Genomic DNA, 20,822 nt, shown 5'->3' with positions numbered 1-20,822 from the left:
TAGCAAAAATTATATAAAAATATAATCATTTAAAGTCTCTGAACATTGTCCTAAGGGCATTCAGCTTATGGAGAAACATTTATTCGAGAAAATCTACTAACTTTTGGCAAGAATAGCAAGAGTCTGTGGCATTTGAACTATGATCTGCTCCCTTAACCCTCCCATCCAGCTATGTGCTAATGGAACCTCTATGCCAGGTGTTCTACTCCGGGTAAGCATGGCCAACATGGAGGTGTCCTCTTACCATCATTTCCAGTCTGGGGTTACAGTTTCATGGTGGGAGAGGCAGGCTGCCTGTGTTTCCCACTCCCTTTAGCTCCATTTTGTAGAAGCTCTTTTCTCTTTTCCAAATAGGCAGGCAAAGAAAATCTCAGTTCCTTTCCTCCACCTAGCACCCTTCTTGTAGGGTGGACATCCTACCTAGCAAGAATACTGGGACTCTAACTGCCCCTAAGAGCTGGAGCTTACTTGCAGGGTGAAGGTTCCATGTGGGGAGGGCAACCAAGAAGACCACGGATTGCTACCTCCTGTCTTGCATGCCCCCAGAATGAGACTGTGCTTGGGAAAAAGTGGTCTCATCCCCAGCTCTGAAGCATGGCACAGGTGTTCTGCTCAAGGATAAAGACAGGCCAGGAGGATGAAGAGTTCTGCCTGAAAGGACTGAATTTGTTTGGAACAGTGGGTGAAGAACTCCATGTGTACGGTTGTTGTTTAAAATAATGAAAACTGTGGTGGGGAGCAGTTAAGAGAATGCTGGTGGCTTCATGATATAAGAAAAACACTGGAGCGAACAACCAGAAATTTAACAGAACTAGGGGGAAGAGAAAGCAGACAGCCCTTCTGGGATCACAGGCAACTGTGGGGGCTGGAAAGGCTGGGTGCATGCACTAGGCTGCACCCACTCAGAAGCAATTCTAACAAGACATGGGAAAGACTTGAAAACATTCCCCAAATCCCATATAGACCCATCAACACAGGACAACTTCCTGGCAAAGGGATTTAAAATATAACCTCTAACCAACCACGGAGTAAACACTAACCTACTCTGACCCAGGGTAACTCCTAGGAAGCCAGGCTTAAAAATAAAATCCCATTCACATCTGGCAGTCTAGAAGACCATATGTATGTCCAGAGCTGTGTGGTCTCCAGAGCAACCTGAGAAGGAACCTCCCAGCTCCTGGTCCTTGTATAAATCTTTATCCATCCTTTTACTGTCAACCTATTTGTATTTTTGAATCTGAACTGTGTTGCCTGTAGATAGTATAGTTGGATCTTGTTTTTTTTCAATGACCTCTGACAGCCTCTGCCTTTCAAGATATAGGTACACCTCAGAGACACTGTGTATTTGGATCCAGACTGCTGGAATAAAATAAATATTGCAATAAAGCGAGTCAAATTTTTTTGACTTCCTAGCATATATAAAAGTTATATTGATATTGCATTGTAGTCTGCTAAGTGTACAATAGCATTATATCTTTAAAAAAAAAGTACATACCTTAAATAAAAAGGCTATCATGCTAAAAAATGCTATTATCTGAGCTATTGGCAAGTCATAATCACGAATCACTGATGACCAAAACAAATTTAATGAAAAAGTTTGAAATATTGCAAAAATTACCAAAATGTGACACAGAGACATGAGGTAAGCAAATGCTGTTAGAAAAATGCCATCAGGGGATCCCTGCATCGCTCAGCAGTTTAGTGCCTGCCTTCAGCCCAGGGCACGGTCCTGGAGTCCTAGGATCGAGTCCCACATCAGGCTCCCTGCATGGAGCCTGCTTCTCTCTCTCTCTGCCTATGTCTCTGCCAATCTCTCTCTGTGTCTCTCGTGAATAAATAAATAAAATCTTTTAAAAAAATGCCATCAATAGTCTTGTTTGATGCAGGGTTGCCACAAATCTTCTATTTGTTAAAAAAAAAAGTTAGCAGTAACTGAGAAGTGTAATAAAATGAAGCACAATAAAACAATGTTTGCATTACTTTCAAAATTCCCTAGACCTTTGGCTTACAAAATTTTTACTATGCTGAGTGTGGCTATCTTTGTTCTGTTTACTTAAAAGTTCACTGAGCTTTAGGACGTGTAGATTAATTTTCTTTTTTTAATCTAATTTTAAAGACTGGGAAGTTTTTAGCCATTAGTTCTTCAAGTGTGTTTTCTGTTCTTTTCTTCCCTCTCCTTCAGGGATTTCCATGTGCATGTTGGTGCGCTTCAAGATCTCCCACCTTTCACTGGAACTCTGTTCATTTTTATCTTCTTTCTTTTGTTCTTCAAAACATATAATCTCTGTTCACTGATTCTTCTGGCAACTCAAATATACTGCTGAATATCTCTAGTGAATTCTAAATTTTGCTTACTTACTTTACAGCTACAGAATTCCTAGCTGGTTACTTTTAAAATTTTCCATTTAATGATACTCTCTATTTGACGAAATATCATCATCATATCCTCCCCTTTACTGCTCTAAGCTGGTTTCCTTTAATTCCTTAAATATATTTAGAATAGTAGCTTTAAAGTCTATGTTGGCTAAGCATGACATCTAGGACTTTTTAAATTTCTTTTTAAAGATTTTATTTATTTATTCAGAGAGAGAGAGAGAGAGAGAGAGAGAGAGAGGCAGAGGCACAAGCAGAGGGAGAAGCAGGCTCCATGCAGAGAGCCTGACGTGGGACTCGATCCCGGGACTCCAGGATCATGCCCTGGGCTGCAGGCGGCGCTAAACCGCTGCGCCACCGGGGCTGCCCCATCTAGGACTTTTTAAAGGCAACTTCCGTTGCCTGCTTTTTTTCTTGTGTATAGGTCACACTTGCTGTTTCTTTGTATGTCTCAATTTTTTGGTTGCAAATTGGGCAATTTAGATAACGTACTGTAGCAACTCTGGATATTGAGCCCATTCCTCCCAAGTCTTGTTGGCTACTTGTTTTTAACTTGGCTAGACTATTTTAGTGAAGTCTATATCCCCTACAGTGTGCAGCCACTGCTGCTGCCACTCAGAGGGTGCATCCGTGGCCCCTGGGCAGTAGTCTGGGGTGACAGTGGTTTTTAGCAAGCCTCTCTTGTCTCTTTCCCTGAACTCTGTTAAGCTGCTGCCTCTGCTGGAATCACACCTAGCCGTTAGTCTTTTGTGCTATTATTTTTGATAATAGGCTGGATCATTAATTGCTTCACAGTTTGATCCAATTAAATTTGGACCCCTTGGCAGGGGTAGTCACTGAGGCCAGTCTCTGAGACTCGTCTGATCCCAGGAGGGTTATTCTTAGCTGTGTCTTTCCCTGGGTTTTTTTGGTTAAACTACTGGCTGGTCTATGATTTAGTATACTGGCTTCATGGTGATATCAGCCTCCTCTTGTTTACGACCAAAGTCTCCACTGTTTCCAACAGTGTCCCCTGCTATGTGCCAAATAAAGTCAATTTCATTCTTACTCTGTTTTTACTGCACATCTCCTCCCCTGGGCAGAACACCTGTGTCACTGCTCCACAGCTGGTGGCAGGGACTATAGCTCCGAGTTTTTGGCTTTCTTCTCCAGATGTAGAACCTCCACCCAACAAGCAAGCTGGTGCAAGGCAACTGGGACAGAGTATCCTTTCCCTGCCATGCATGGGGTAAAGTTTTCCCTCTATGATTGGGGTTGAAAGAAGGGAGCCCCAGACCTCTCAGCTGCTCTTGCCCAGAATAGAGTTTCTGCAACAGAATGCTGGAGTTGGGAGGGATGTGAGAAATGTTGGAAGCCTGCCCATTTCAACTGTAGCCCTAGACTGGGAGCTGAGGAGAAAAGCGGCCTTGTGTTCCCAGCTGCACCTGCCAGGAATAGAACTATCATCATTCTGAGCTGGGGCAGGGAGAGGCAGATCCTGGTTCAAATGTCACAGACTATACTGCTCTTACTGAGAGTTAATAGATTTTCTTGATATGCTTTTCCCTATGCCAACTTCCCTTAGAATAATTTCCAAAGACTTTAAACTGTATTTTAAAAAATAATTTTTAACAGTTGTTTTGCTGAGTAGAGGGTCTGTGAAGCCCTCACACTGCCATCTGGAAGTTGACTTCCCCTGTATAGTAACTTTTTAATGAAAACTTATTTCACAAAAAGGACATTATGATTGGTAATACTTTCCAATTTAAGGCTGGAAACTTTTTTATATTACATAGATTCTCTCAAATGCCTCAGAAATATAGTCTCTGATAGAGACTGCTACTATATCTCAATTTTTTTCTTCCTTTGTTCCTTTAGTAACAGAACTCCTAAGGTTCAGCTGTACATTTGGCTGGCAAACAGGCTACATTGCAGGATCCTTTACAGGTGTAACAAGAGACAAAATTCTATTTGATGAAATGTGAGTAGAAGTTATATATATATATAACCAGACCATGCCCTTAAAAGGCATGTCTTCCCTTTCTCATTTCCATTGGTAGCAGGTGATACTGGGAACTGGACAGGCCAAATTTGATTAAGAGTTAGAAGCACAGTGTTGGAGATAGAGCAGCATGAGAGAAAGAACCTCATTCCCTATTATCACTGAGCTACTACAACAGTCTTGGGATGCCTATCTCATCTTTTATAAGAAATAAATACAAAATGTTGGCAAATTGAACACCAATAAAAAATAAATTTATTATTAAAAAAAGAAATACAAAAAAAAAAAAAAAGAAATGAATACAGTTTCAGTCTTACATCACTATATTTTTGTCTCTTTGCTATAGTTTCCCATACCATATCCTAACTCACATAATGTCATTATGTAGTTTGGTAAGTTTGATGGAAATATTATTATAGATGTTAAAGTAATTATCAATAATGTCAAATTATCAAGTAAAGAATACTGGGTTCTTAGATATTAGGAAGTTTTCACTGTGGCATACAGAGAAGAGAATATTTGCAAGGCACACTGGGTTAAACTGAAAGCTGATCATGGCCAGAAGCTTCTCCAGACCCAGCTGTTCTGACAGGTGAGAGGAGCAGTAATCTCCCTGAGGATCACCAGTTGGAAAGATCTAATACATTTTATAGAATTGTATATTGGTAAAGAATCTTGAGATCCAACTGGGTTAATTTTAATAAACCCTTTTAACATGTAAAGGGTATAATTTTTAGATTTAATTTATAAGATTTACCAATAATTTTGTTTAAATGATAGTAATTCACTCTTTTTCAAATATATATATACACACACACACACACAAACACTAGAGTACTAGAGCTGCTGCTATGTGGGATTCACATGTTGGTCTGCAAAGTATTAATACTGCAAGTTGAAATATGTGATCATATGTTCCATCTATAATTACTCTCCTGTTTTTATGATCATCACATGCAAAATACTTACATGTTGATTATACCTTCAACTAACACTGTTTTCTTTGAAAGAAAAAAGTGGAGTTGTATAAAGTGATTTTTAAATTGAAGAACATCTATGTGTCATTTGTATTTTCAAAATTTATGCTATATAAAACAGCGAGAAATAATCAGAATATAATATTTTCATCAAAACTAATGGAAGTTGTTAATGAAGCTCATACCAGTATGGTTGTAGACAACATCAGTAATACAAAGAACATTCCATTCCTTTTTCATTTTTTCCACTAGTTGCCCAACATCACTCCAGGTATATTTTTTATTAGGTCTTGAAAAGTCAGGATTTAATTCTAACTGGTTGGCAAGAGAATAGCATGATCTAGATAGCCCAAGAGTCTGTAATGGGGTAAAATGAATCATGTTGTAACCTGTAACACAAGAAAATAAACAAAGAAAAAAAAATAAAAACAAAGAAAATAAGCAAAGACTATAAGAAAAAAACAAACTAAAACTAAGCAAAATACAAGTTTAAACTTCCCTAAATGATTCTAAATAGCAAAGCAACCATGCAACTAGAAAAGGGGTCAAAGACTAGGGTTCAAATCCTAGCTATATCCCAAGTGACTTCAACCAAGTCTACTTAAATCTTTTAGCGTATCAGTGTCTTCATATATAAGACAGAGATCATGAGATACTACATTTGAGAAAATCATTGTACACAGTGCCTAGTTATCATAGGGGTTCAATTTATATTTATTGGATATATACATATATGCATATATGTATATACTTTATACAAGAATATCAGCATGTTTTGCTCCTATTTTTAATGTTCCACTAGTTTCAATTATGTCAGTAAACTTCTTGGCTTTCTTTATATTATATTCAACTTAAAAGTAGAAAATTAATATTACCCTTTGCATAAGAGTAAAATACAACTTAAATTGCATTTTACTCTTGATATGTATGGCAGCACACACCTTCCATATGGAAGACAGTTACTTAATGTTGAATTAAAGTTATATACAATAATAATACATTTTCTAAAACATTTTAATAGTTTACTACTAATTTTTTTTTTTAATTTTTATTTATTTATGATAGTCACAGAGAGAGAGAGAGAGAGAGAGGCGGAGACATAGGCAGAGGGAGAAGCAGGCTCCACGCACCAGGAGCCCGATATGGGATTCGATCCCGGGTCTCCAGGATCGCGCCCTGGGCCAAAGGCAGGCGCTAAACCGCTGCGCCACCCAGGGATCCCCAATAGTTTACTACTAATTTTTATGTCAAAGTAAAGTCTTAGGACAATGAAGATCTCATTTTATTATGAGATTTCCTTAATTTACTGAGTTGAACCATATAATTTGCTATTTTTGTAGGTTAAAAATGGTTGTCTTAACAACTTTGTATGATTCTATTTATATTACTATATACTAAGAAACAAAATTAAAAGGAGAATCAAAGCTTTGAAATCTATATCACAGAGGATAATCATTTTTATTTTTAAAAAGAAAAGAAAGATATCTGACATTACCTGATTCTTTTGCAACTCTAAGTCTGCTTTCCCATTCATCAAAGGGTCCCAAACACTTAGCTAAAAATGTCTGGAGAGTAACACAGTCCAAGGGTAATACGTGATTATCAGCACCAACATATAAAATAGGATCCACAACTATGTAACCCCCACCACTTTTCTCATTTCTAAGGAGAAAACAAAACAAAAACTTCTCAATGATAGGAAAAAAAAATTCTCATGTAATAGTCTGACTCTCTAATGGGAGGTTGAATTGTCCCATTTAAAAATATATTTCTAATAAAAATAAAATAAAATAAAATAAAATAAAATAAAAATAAAAATATATTTCTAAGCACATAAAATCATTTACAAAGTTGCAATGAAACTCAATAGAAACCCCACATTTTATCCTTTTCTAATCTCTATATAATGACATAATACATACCATATCTAATAACGTTGCTGTCAGGAAAAATAAGTGTACTAAAATCTGTCAGTAATAACAAGGGCACTCAAGCAAATAGTATCTTATAATGAAGTTATATGAAAAGACTAGAGTTTTCAAGTGATTACTTAAAAAAAAAATACTTTGAATCTGCAATGAGTCTTACAATTACTTCCTAGGAACCAAAGAACCATATTCTATTTGTATCTCAAAAAAATCCTGTGAAAATCACACTGCCATGATTTATATAGTAACTTTTTACAAGCTAGGTAATTTAACTAGATGGAATAAATTAACTCCCCCCCCATATAAAGAACACCTGACTTACCCTTGAAGGAAGTAATACTGAAATGATCCAGCTTGCTGAAGATTAAGTTTACAGTATTTATCAGAATCATCTTCTCTTTCTGTTGGGTTTTCCCATTCCAGGGAACGGAATTTTTCTCGATTAAATGTTTCTCCGGGAAATGGGTAATTTGTGTACACAGTAACTGCTTTTCCCTGTAAAGTGGGGCCTAATCGGAACTGTAGCTCGAACCCTAAACAAAAAGCATATTTCAATAAACTCACTGTAGGAACTTAAATTACCACATTAAGAAATAAAGTATTACATAAACTATGGTTTCTCAACTATGTTTAAAATAACTCCTAATACATAATGCTGGTTTTGGAACTACTTTGCATTCTAATTTAGCTGAATTTTATATTTCAACAAACACTACACCACAGAACTGCCTGCTTTGTATTGTCCCTCTCTTCTCCTCCTGGAACCTGTTTCCTATTTGCATGGCTACTCTGGGATATGCAAGTTTTCTTTTTTCTTTAGTAACATATCTTTCAACTTTATTGAAAGTGCTTTTAGAAAACTAGGATAGCATTAACGTAAAAAAACAAAATGAAATTTTACTGAACTTGAAATCTTTTAAAGTTCAATTTCAGTATAATTAACATACAGTGTTATATTATTTCCAGGTGTACAATATAGTGTTCAGTAATTCTACACATTACTCAGTGCTCATCATGATAAATGTACTCTTTTTTTTCTTAAGATTTTATTTATTCGAGAGACAGAGAGAGAGAGGCAGAGACATAGGCAGAGGGAGAAGCAGGCTCCTCACAGGGAGTCCGAAGCGGGACTCGATCCCTGGACCCGGGATCATGACTTGAGCCAAAGGGAGACGCTCAACCACTGAGCCACCAGGTGTCTCGATAAATGTACTCTTAATCCCCTTTATCTATTTCATCCATCTCCCTACCCATCTCCACTCTGGTAATCATCAGTTTGCTCTCTATATTTAAACTCTGGGGTTTTTTGTTTCCTTTTTTCTTTGTTTTGTTTCTTAAATTTCATATATGAGCAAAATCACATGATATTTGCCTTTCTCCGGCTAATTTCATTTAGGATTATATTCTCTAGATCCATCCATGTTGTTGGAAATGAACAATTTTGAGCAGAGAAGTCATAAGACCTAACTTGTGTATTAAATCATTTTGTGTACTATGTCACTCTGAGTATGTCTGCTTCTGGTCATAATGGAGTTCTGTCTGCTTCTGGTCTAATTAGTATTAGATTTGCTCTCTGATGAGAAACTATTAGAAATATAGGAGACAACCATTTTCAGAAATAAGTAGTGAAGCACTGTGATGCCTAATAGAAGGGTGATTCCTATGAACCCTCTAGCTTTCAGACTGGGGGAGCTTTTTGGGCTGTGACACAGGGAGCAGAAATAGTAGTCTGAGTTAAGGAGACAGAGATTAGAGTTTGGGGAGGGTGAAGAAACTGCAATTTTCAGGGCAGAGTATGGCACAGAAGAAAGCTCTGTAAATAAAGAGCTCTAGAAAATTACCTAGGGTCATCTTCAATCTGCCTGAATACCAGGCTGACATGGGTAGTATTCGACTCCAGGAGATTGGACAAAGGAAAACTAGTAGGAGCTATCAATTGACCAATTCCCAAAGCTCACGCAGGCCTGGGAGACATTAGAATCTTCAAGCAGTCAGAGTGCAGAGATGTTGTTGAACATCCGTTGTATTCAAAAGAGTCGTGTCGTATGTAGTAGGGCTAATACAGCCTTAGAGTAAAAACTACAATAACCTATCCTGTCAAAGCCTAAGATAGCCTCAATTGGATTAAGCTGACCCATAGATAATGTAAATGGCTGCTAAAGTAAAGATACTACTCCTTTAAAGAAAGATAAACAAAATCAGAGATACAACAACAGAACATTCACAATGTCCAGCATCCAATAAAAAACTGCTAAATAGAAAGAGGAGGTGAGCACATCAGTGACACAGTTACCTGAGGTAGGGCATTCCACACAGAAAAAACAGAAGACGTAAAGGACCCGAGACTCCTGCTTCTGGCAAAGATGGAATGAATAACACGGATTGGATTTACAATCTTCCTTGAGACTTAGAAGAAAGAAACCAGGAAAAACCAGACAAAATATATGAAATGATAGTTTTCAAGCCTAGACATCAGGCAATAAAGGTCCGTGACCCCTAAGAGACAGAAAATAAACAATGTGAATCCTACAACTGTCCCTTCTTACTACTGTGAAAGAATTTCCAGGTTGAGGCACAAGGAAGAGAACTAGGCAGAGCTCAACTAACTTTCTGAGCAAAGAAGATGGAGTGAAGAATCTGTTCAGAACAAAGCAGCTAGTTTGCAGATGAGACCATTTGGCAGCTAGTTTGCAGATGAGACTAGTTGGTAAGGAGGAGAAAGCTGCACAGAGACAGAACTCCAGAGATTTGCAGAAGTTCCGCCTTGAGTATTCAGCTGAGTACTGCTCAGTGCATGTCTGAAACCAAGAATAGTGTTTGTTCTCACCAGCCAGATTGGAAAAATTCATAATTCATGAGGCACTGGGGAGAAAGTTCAGAGGATCTTGTTTCTGTAGTTGAGAATAATGAGCCCTGGACTGGGCATCATAAAAGTAAAACTCCAAAAGTGTTAAAATATTTCCAAGTAACTTAACTTCATTCCCAAACAAAGACAAAAAAACATTTTTAAGACCAGCATCCAACAAAGTAAAATCCATAATGTCTGGCATCCAAACAAAGATTATAAGACATACAAAGAAACAAGAAAACACAACCCTAAAAATGGAAAATAATCACTTATTGAAAACTGACCTTAGATATGACACAGATGTTGAACTAGCAGGTAAGAAAGGACCTCATTTATCATAACCATATTCCATATGTTCAAAAAGTTATTTCAAGGTACATAAAATATTTAAAGCAAAACAGAACAAATGATCCAAACCAAACTTTTAAAAATAAAAACTACAAGGTCTGAAATGAAACACCTGCAACATGGAATTGATGGATGGTGAGATATGGCATTAAAAAAGGTTAGTGAATTTTAAGACACAGGAATAGAAATATGCAAAATGAAACAAAGAGATAAAGAATTTAAAAAATTGAAAAAGTATTAGTGATCTGTGGAACAATTCAAGCGGCCTAATATATAGGTAATTAGAGTCCTCAAAGAAGAGGAAAGAGAGGGGGGATATCAAGTATTTAAAGAAACAATGGGTAGAAAGATTCCCAAATTTGGCAAAAGCAACAAATTTGTAGATCCAAGTTCAATAAATCACCAATCAAGAAACATGAAGGAAATCAGACCAAGAAACATCAAAATCAAATTTCACAAAACCAGTGACAGAATATCTTACATGTAGCCAAAAGGAGGAAAAATGTTACAGTAATTTCAAGGAACAATAAGAGAATGACAGCAGATTTCTCATGGGAAACAATAAAAGCAAGAAGACAGTGGAGCAATATCTTTAGAGGTACAGTTGATCCTTGCACAATATGATTTGAACTGTGCAGGTTCCTTTACAGGTTTTTTTTTTTTTTTTAAGATTTTTATTTATTTGACACAGAGAGAGAGAGAACAAGCAGAGGAAGTGGCAGGCAGAGGGAGAGGGAAAGCAGGCTCCCCACTGATTAAAAGCCTGATGCAGGACTTGATCTCAGGGTCCAGGATCATGACCTCAGCTGAAGGCAGATGCTTAACCAACTGACACATGGTTTTATAAAAGTACAGTACTGTAAATGTATTTTTTCTTCCTTATGATTTTCTTAATAACATACTCTTTTCTCTAGCTTATTTACTGTAAGATTACAGCACATAATACATAAAACATACAAAATATGTGTTATCTGTAAGGCTTTTGGTCAACAGTAGGCTATTAGTAGTTAAGATGTGGGGAGTCTAATGTTATAATTGGGTTTTTGGCTGCATGGGGAAGGGGGTCAGTACCCTTGGCCTTTGCATTATTTAAGAATCTACTGTACTTAAAGATTAAAACTGTCAGCCTAGAATTCTATACCTGGTGAAAATATCTTTCAAAAATAAAGGTGATGAGAGCCAAATTTTTCAATGTCAGAGAAGATGTTACAAATAAGCAAGGTGGAAGCGACAATGAACTCTATTGTGGTGGATATGAATCAGAGATATCAGTATGAACTGTCCTATAAATGCATATATAAATAACATCAGTTTGATTCAAAGCAAATCCTGAAAAGCAAAACATGTAGGTATGTTTCAATCATGTTTAAAGCTGCTCTTTGGTAGAAGTAAGTCCCTCCCAATGATGTTCAATAGATGGTAAATTCTATACCACATTATTAAACACCAGGTAAGCTAATCTTTGTCAACAAAAGATTTCAATAGAAGACATTAAGAGAATGCTGGACTCTTTCAATTTTCTGTTATCCAATCAAACACCTCTACCTTTGCCTAGAGAAATACAAATACTCTGTTGCATAATACAGTATGGATATTGTGAGGAATGGAAGTTCTAAGCTGTCCTTGAAAAAATTATAATTTAGTGATAAATACTACTAACTATATTCTTGGATTGTACTAAATTATGAACATAATTTTTTTCATAGCAAATGGTTTTAGCAAGTAAGAAACAAATTATCCAAATGGCATTATTAAGTGATTGCAAAAATCCAGGGACTCACTTCTACTTCTCATACTTCTTATAAGTAGAGTGAAATTTATAATTTCTTTTCCAGGTAACTATATATACAGATTTTTCTACAAATAATTTGGCAGAAATATACTAGGGTTAATAAGGGTTATGTTTAACCCAATAGTTTCATATATACATATATTTTCTGAGGAATTAATCAATGATGTAAACATAGAGTATATTCATAGCAGCTTAAAAAACTAAATATCTAATATTGGGAATGATTAAATAAATTAGGGTAAAAATTATTTTATTATGCAAGCTAGAATATTATAAGCCATTATAAGCCATGTTATAAGATATTTAATAACATGGCTACTTTTATTCCTTTTTGTTCATTTTCTGCATCTATATAGATCTTTTGAAATCCTTTCCGGGAAAAAGCATGGCTGAATTGTGGCAGTAAGCTAGGAGGTGGAATTTACACACCATTACACTATACACAGGTTTCAACTTGCTTGAGTAGTAAAAACTCAATTTTGTTTTCAAACAACACACCAAAAAAAGGCTTTTTATATACTTCTATGATTTTATACTTAAGGAAACATATTTTAAAATTAGAGGTACAATTATGAAGAGATAGTTTGAGAAATAATTACCCAAAGAATTAAAACATGAAATTTTAATACTCAGTGACTGTGAGAATCATAAATACCTGTATCTTTACAACAATGATTAAATTTATTACAGAAGAAGTACTTTCATTTTCAACAGGTACAATCATTAGGGATTAGCTGCCTGAGCATATTTAAACAACCTGTCCCCTGTTCAGTTTATACAAATATTGTTTTTATCATTACACAAGGATTCAGAGAACTTGTAGTACAAAGGTTAAAACTCATTCAAAATCTCAAAACAGTATTTGGATGAGTGATATCCCTTCAGAAAAAGCTGACAAGCATTCTCTAAATACGGTATTTATTTATAGAATATACATGTAGGATGACTTAATAGATTATATAAAGTATAAAACATAAAAATGGGATAAAATATAAATAAACAATATTTTAAATGACTAATTTTTAGACTAAAAGACTAAAATCTTTAAAAAACATAAGTTTCATCAATTTTAAGTCTTAGTTTAACATTTTATGATAAAGTAATTTAAAGATTCAAACATCTGCTAATTGATATTTGGCTTAGTGGCCCTGGACTTGAAAAACACACCAAGATACCCAAATTCAAATGGAAGGAGTTCTTGGTGGCTATGTTTACTAACCCATAACATTAACTTTTTTTTTTCTTTTTAAGATTTTATTTATTTATTCACGAGAGACACACAGAGAGAGAGCAGAGACACAGGCAGAGGGAGAAGCAGGCTCCATGCAGGGAGCCCGATGTGGGACTCGATCCTGGGGCTCTAGGATCACGCCCTGAGCCAAAGGCAGACGCTCAACCACTGAGCCACCCAGGTATCCCTATAACATTAATTTTTCAATGCCATTCACCAACTATGTAAAGATTTTTGTTGAAATGTGCTAGTAAATACATATTTTTCCTGACATCATCGTTTTCATAAGTTAATAAGATGTTCCATATTTATATATTAAACAGATGATTTGAAAACCAACTAAAATCCTTTATTTGGAAGATTTTAAAGATTAAAAAATTTGGGGGGGTACCTAGGTGGCTCAGTTGGTTGGGCATCTGCCTTCTGCTTAGGTCATGATCTCAGTGTCCTGGAATAGAGCTCTGATTCTGGCTCCCTGTTCAGCAGGGAGTATGCTACTCCCTCTCCCTCTGTGTTCTCCCCTCTTTCTCTCTCAAATAAATAAAATCTTAAAAAAAAATTGTTTTGTTATCGACTTTTTAAAGAGGGCAGATATTCATTATATGGCTAAAATCATATGATGGAAGTGTTATTAAAATACATATTCAAAATGTTCTTGCTATAGCAAGGGTCAGCAAACTATATCAGCCTACTACCTGTTTCTGAAAATAAAGTTTCTGTAAATAAAATTTTATTGGAACACAGCCACATCCATCCATTTATGTGTTGTTTATGGTTGCTTTCATGATACAATAGCAGAGTTGAGTAGTTGTAACAGAAGGTATATGGCCTGTGAAGCTATCTTTTTTTAAAGATCTATTTATTTATTTAAAAAAATTTTTTTAAATTTATTTATGATAGTCACAGAGAGAGAGAGAGAGGCAGAGACATAGGCAGAGGGAGAAGCAGGCTCCATGCACCGGGAGCCCAACGTGGGATTCAATCCTGGGTCTCCAGGATTGCGCCCTGGGCCAAAGGCATGCACTAAACCGCTGCGCCACCCAGGGATCCCAGATTTATTTATTTATTCATGAGAGACACACACACAGAGAGAGAGGTAGAGACACAGGCAGAGGGAGAACTTGGCTTCCTGCAGGGAGCCCAATGTGGGACTAGATCCCAGATCCTGTGAGCCCAAGGCAGACGCTCAACCGACAAGCCACCCAGGTGTTCCCCCCTAGGAAGCTATCTTAATCCTAACACTTTATAGGAAAAAATGTGATCAACTCTGCTCTATAGTATCAATTTCCATCAAAAAGCAGTTAATTTTCTCACTCATGTTTACTTCACAGTTAAATTGTGTTTATTTTTCCAGAAAATATTTTCTAAGTATTGTACTATTGAAAGCTACATGTCATTCCTAAAAAGGACAAATCTCAAACAGCAAATATCAAACACTTTCTAACTCATCTTTAAGTTTGACAACCTTTTGAGGTAAAAGAGGCATTTAGGGCAGCCCCGGTGGCACAGCGGTTTTGGCGCCACCTGCAGCCCGGGGTGTGATCCTGGAGACCCAGGATCAAGTCCCGCATCGGGCTTCCTGCGTGGAGCCTGCTTCTCTCTCTGCCTGTGTCTCTGCCTCTCTCTCGCTCTCTCTGAATGAATAAATAAATAAATCTTTAAAAAATAAATAAATAAATAAGAGAGGCATTTATTGTTATTCTACATTTTGTTACAAAGTACTGTACATAATCTACTATTTAAGATAATATAATTTGTATATGTACTTAACCTGGATTAGGTAAAAGTGTAACCCATGGCAACATACTACAAGCAAACCAGCTATGGCGTGACTGTCAACTCCTTCCAGACCTACAACCTCCACTGTTTTCTCAGAATATGTCTTTTTTGTTTATAACTCATCTGACACACAAACTGAATGCATCAATGTCATTTTATGCATTACCAAAATTTAATTGCTTTTTAAAAAATCTTTTTAAAAAGTTTTTTATTATTTTTTAGTGATCTCTATACCCAATGTGGGGCTTGAACTCATGACCCTGAGATCAAGTCGCATGCTCTTCTGACTGAGCCAGCCAGGTGCCCCCAAATTTAATTGCCTTTTTAAAAAGATTTTATTAATTTAGTTGACAGAGAAGGGGAGAGCAGGGGGAATGGGTAAAGGGGAAGCAAGCTCCCTGCTGAGCAGGGTGCCTGACACTGAGCTTGATCCCAGGACCCTGGGATCATGACATGAGCCAAAGGCAGATGCTTAACTGACTAAGCTCCCTAGGCACCCAACTTTTTAAAAACAAAAACAGTTGAAAGAAAAAAAAAGAGAAAAGAAAAGAAAAATCCTGTACTTTTTTTCTGTATTCCAATAGATAGGTCAGTGCACATGCCCATGGGTACATAGCTACTCGACCTCTAGTACAAATCCCTGAAACTAAAATTTTTATATACAGTAAATGAAACATTAGAATACCTAGACTATGTCAGATTCCATAATTACTCACTCAGTTTGCTATAATTAGCTTAGGTCATAGCAGTACGTGGTGTGGCTATCTTATTCCCCATAGAACACTAGGAATACTTTACTCAGATTAGCCATATCCCTCCTGTAGGCAACTAATAAAGTGAGTGATTAAACTATTACTATAAACTCAATTTTTTCCATCTTGCTCCCTCCCTAAATTTATATAAGCTTAAGCTCCTAATCAAGAAATCTTTATAAGCATTTTCTAAAAAAAAAAAAAAAAAAAAAAAAAAAAAATTTTGAGCTGAAATTTGACCAACTGATATAAAAATGGAAGAACTCCAGGTTTGGGGAAAACTGATTTTGTTCATTATTCTGCTACTGAATGAAATATGAAATATAGGGGAAAGCTACAATTTGGCTGGAAAAAATAATTATTTGGTCTCATACTTGTTGAGTGAGAAGAATCTATTGAGATATTAGCCTTGAAAATGAGGAAGAATCCTTTCTTAGGAAAAAGTGAAAAAAGAAAATAAAAGAAAAGGAAAAGAAAAGGAAAGAAAAGAAAAATGAGGGACTTGGTGACCAATTAAATATGAAAGAACCAAAAACTACCAGAGTTTTTCTTCACACTCAATTGGTCACCAAGTCCTATGAATTTTAAAATGTCTCATACTCTATTTCCTTTTTTCTCTGATGTAGTCAAACCTTTATCTTTAACCAGACAGGTTTTCTTTTTTTTTTTTTAAGATTTTATTTATTTATTCATGAAAGACACAGAGAGAGAGAGAGAGGCAGAGACACAGGCAGAGGGAGAAGCAGGCTCCCTGCAGGGAGCCCAACATGGGACTGGATCCTGTGTCTCCAGGATCACACCCTGGGCTGAAGGCAGTTAAACCACTGAGCCATCCAGGCTGCCCCCAGACATGATTTTAAAATAGCATTCTCGATTTCTTGTCTCTAATATCCCTTCATCCTTCCATTATAATTATCTTCTATAACAATATGATCACCTCATTACCGCACACAAAAAAAATCGACGTTCCCATTTATATCACTTGGTTGAATTTACCGGTTTCGACTAGAGTTACAGACTGAACCACATCATTCTTATTTATAACCCCTTCTTAGTTCCCTCTTCAAACAGCTTGCTGAATTTACACGTTTTGCTAGTTTTAACTGGTGTCTTAGTAATCAATCAGCAAGGATTTATTGACTATTATACATTGTCCTAGGTTTTTTTTTTTTTAAATTTACATTGTCCTAGGTTTATAATACTTTCCCTATGCTCACAGTTCTTAAACTCTAGTTGGACTCTATAAGACCAATAAACTTTTAAACACTGCTACATTGTTCAGGACTTAATTGTTCTGTGCCCATTATGTGATTGGAAATCAAAGAGAGGAGATAAAAAAAATTAAGGAAGGACTTCATGGAAGATACGGAATTTTAGCTGAAAGTTGAGAGGTAGGCAACACAAAGAACTGATAGGAAGGGGATTTAATAGATACAGAAGAGAGGAATCAGATGGAGGTGAAGATGTCAGGAGAGCTATGAGAAAAGCCAGTGGGGAGGAAATTAACGGAGGAAATGTAAAGATGTAGGACATTAGTGATGGGGGTGGGGGGGTAGCAATGAGATACAACTTTGGCTAGGGAAGGTGGCTTCCATTATAGAATGTCTTGGAAGCCAGCCAGAGGCATTTAAATTTGACTTTATATATAGACACTAATTAATGAATAGGGAAGAGATGGCATAAGATTATTCCAGTATCCATATTCAGGCATACGAAAGAGACAGAGAGATAGGCAAACAGAGACATTTAGAAAGAAATTATAGGGCTTAAAGACAGATTGCAGTTAAAGAGAAGAAGTTGACAAAGAAAAGTACAAAGTTTCAAAGGCCTTGAAACTATGAAAATGGAGATACCACTAAATAAACAGGATAGGAAATCAAGAAGGTCAGAGAATGGGGAGATGGTTTTGTACATGTTAGATTTAAGTATATCCATCCAGTGGAGCTATCCTATTCTATTCTATTGTGTAATACCTGGGTGAAGCCAAGAATCCAGAATGAAAATACACAGGTATAGTGATCTATCAAAGCCTTATACCCACTTAGGACTTTAAAACTCTATATTATTAATTTTGAGCTTCAAAATCCAGGAAGGTACAAAAGGAGAAATACCTTCATTTCACAAATAATGTTAATAACTCATGTGATTTTCCCAAAGTCAAATAAGTTGCTAGCAGCAGAGCCAAGAAGATTCTAGTTTTTTACTCTTGCCATTATATTCCCGGCTTTCAAGAAGCAAGCAAAATTCAAGGCTCTTCTTTCAAAAAGAGCCATCAGCATGCAAGCAGCAAATGAAGCTATGAGAATGTATAATTTTTTTGATGGAAGAAAAAGAGAAAGAGAAAGGATTTCTGGCAGATAGGAAGAATTAATTAAAATCTGGAAGGAAGAGATCTCAGCAACAGATACCACCAAGTTGACAGGAGTACTCAAGAGGGTAGGAAAAAATTTAAAAGCAGGAAAGTGCAGAGTCAGGAAAGCCAAAAATGGAGTTAGTACTCTGTGATCTTAAATGCCAAAGTTGGAAGAAGGTGATTTGGCACGGAGGTAACACATTTGATGGCTGAATTTTTTTTTTTTTTTCCAAAACTTTACCTCTTGAGATATTGGGCGAAAAATCTTTCAATGTTTACATCAATGTCTGTTACACTACTAAAGGGGTCTGCATTTAAGTTTTCATACATTACACTTCTACTTCACAAGTTTTATTAACATAAATGAGTGTAGAATGTTTTTCAAAATTGAAAAATTATAAAGCCTTAAAAAAAAAACCTCAAATATATTTCAACATAACCTGATCAGTTTCTTCACTTTTTATTTGACAAAAAAATGTTCAGCTTTTCTCTTCTCCATATTTGAGAGGCTTTGGAGAAACATAAATAATAGTTTGCTTTTTGCTGTGATCCATTTTACTAAATCAAAGTTCCAGTAAAGGAAAAGAATGAGGGCTGTAAAAAAGCAAAACTAAAAAAAAAAACAAAACAAAACTATACATATATGCCCCAAGTTAAATTCCGTATGAAGTAATTTACCAAGTTTTCATAATGATTGTTAATCGAAATAATATGATCAATGTCTTGATCCTATTTGCAACTTTTGTCTTAAGTGGAAGTTACCACGGAAAGAAAAGTGAACTATTTTATCCTTGTTCTAACACCACGTACATAACATTTTCAATTTTACAACTGAAACCAACTTTCATTAGTGATATTTTTAGAACACAGCACCATCTTTGCACTGATCAAGCTTAGAAAGATCCTTGGAAATTCCACCTATCTTAAAGTCTAAAAAAAATTTAATATGACCACACATTGAAAAACGGAAAAGACACGCAAACTAATCAAACAACTTGCTACTGACCTTGTTCAAGTCTGAAGAGGGTCTTTTCCAGCTTTTCCATTTCGTTCAGAAGTAAGATTCTAATCTGCTTACTGTGTCCCATTTTGGCTTCTAGAGGACTTGAAATCGTTCAGAAGAATGAAAAGGACTCCGAAGTCGAATGAATTACCCCTATGAAACAAAAAGAGGAATTAAGGTAAAGAACTATTACCTTAAACTCTGAGGCTGACAGCCGCACTTACATGTTCTAAACGTGTTTTCACCCCTAGCAGAGCAGAGAGAAAGAATGAATCTTATTAAACAGGACCTGAGGAGGCAAATTAATAGTTTCCTCCCTTCGAGCACAACCGGACCGAAGGAACCCTCCTGTATGATAGACTCTTGCAATGAAAACAAAAGAAAACAAAAACCTAAATTATTCTCAGAGAAGAGCAATACGTTGTGGAAAGCCTGGATTGGGGTTGGGGGGGTGGAAATTCCCGGTCCCAAGCCAGAAGGCTTTGGAGACTACAAATGGCACTTCTGCTTACAAGAGATTAGTGTGCTCCGAGATAACAGGTGGGCGAGCTCCCCATTCCCAAATTCGGGTTGGAAGCCACCAATGGGGAGATGAGAACAGAGGGAAGCAGTTGTTCCTCCGGAATAGCATAGGATGTACAGACAGAGCTATAGATAGAAAGCAGGCCTCTCCGGGAGCCGGCGGCGGCCCTAGCACTTACGCTGCGCGGCCCGCCCGTGCGCCTCCCGGGCCCTGCAGACCTGCGGCGGGGCGGCCGCAGCCGGGGGAGGATCCAGACCCGCGGCCCGCGCCCGCGCCCGCGCCCGCGCAGGGGGCAGCCCCGCTCACCCAGGGCCCGGCGCCTGGAGGGCACGGGGCGGGGCGACGGCAGCCGGGCCAGGCCGGGGCGGCGGCGCGGACCGCGAGCGCCCCCGGGACCGCGCTCCGAGAGCCTCGACCCCGCCGACCTCCGGGGCGCGCACCCCGCGGGGGGCTGCCAGGGCCCCCCGCCCACTTCCGGGAGCGCCGCGGCCGCTAGTCTCGCGAGACTGTGGTCGGCCGGGCCGGGGTCAGGCGGCGGCGGCGGCCCGGGCGGCCCGCGAGCGGCTGCTCCTCCCGCGGCTGGGGAGGTGCGAGGTCCGGCTTGTGCGTCGCGAGCTCCGGGCTGAAGGTTAAAATGCTGCGGTAGACGGGCTGCCACGAGGAGCCCCACGGGGCCGCTTTGTGGAACGGCTGAGTGGTGGGAGGCCAGCCGCCCAGCTGCTACTGCTTTTTCCACCACGATGTTGTTTTGTAGCTTTGTTTTGATTTTTTTTTAAAGATTTTTATTTATTTATTCATGAGAAACAAAGAGAGAGGGGCAGACTCCGTGCAAAGAGCCCGATGCGGGACTCGATCCGGGGTCTCCAGGATCTCACCCTGGGCCGAATGCAAACCGCTCAGCCACCCAGGGCTCCCCTGACTGTTTTTTTTTTTT

General features: G+C 37.7%; 1 protein-coding gene across 5 annotated transcripts in view; it reads right to left on the bottom strand.

Moving 5' to 3' along the window:
• AGL (amylo-alpha-1,6-glucosidase and 4-alpha-glucanotransferase) overlaps window positions 1–20,300 on the bottom strand; it is a 72,714-nt gene extending 52,414 nt beyond the window's left edge. Inside the window, exons 1-5 of one of the 5 annotated variants that reach the window (XM_072834665.1) lie at window positions 20,195–20,300; window positions 19,369–19,518; window positions 7,582–7,792; window positions 6,827–6,993; window positions 5,517–5,720 (exon numbers count right to left, since the gene is read on the bottom strand). In XM_072834665.1, coding sequence (XP_072690766.1) covers window positions 5,517–5,720; window positions 6,827–6,993; window positions 7,582–7,792; window positions 19,369–19,450 — 664 coding nt within the window. In that variant the 5' untranslated portion in view covers window positions 19,451–19,518; window positions 20,195–20,300. The other 4 variants (XM_072834661.1, XM_072834663.1, XM_072834662.1 and 1 more) reach the window with 4 other exon arrangements.
• Window positions 20,301–20,822: the final 522 nt, after the last annotated feature.

This window comes from Canis lupus, chromosome 8 (assembly GCF_048164855.1).
Source record: "Canis lupus baileyi chromosome 8, mCanLup2.hap1, whole genome shotgun sequence".
Taxonomy (NCBI): domain Eukaryota; kingdom Metazoa; phylum Chordata; class Mammalia; order Carnivora; family Canidae; genus Canis; species Canis lupus.
Note: the sequence above shows the minus strand (reverse complement) of the source record. Positions and strands in the feature narration are given on the sequence as shown.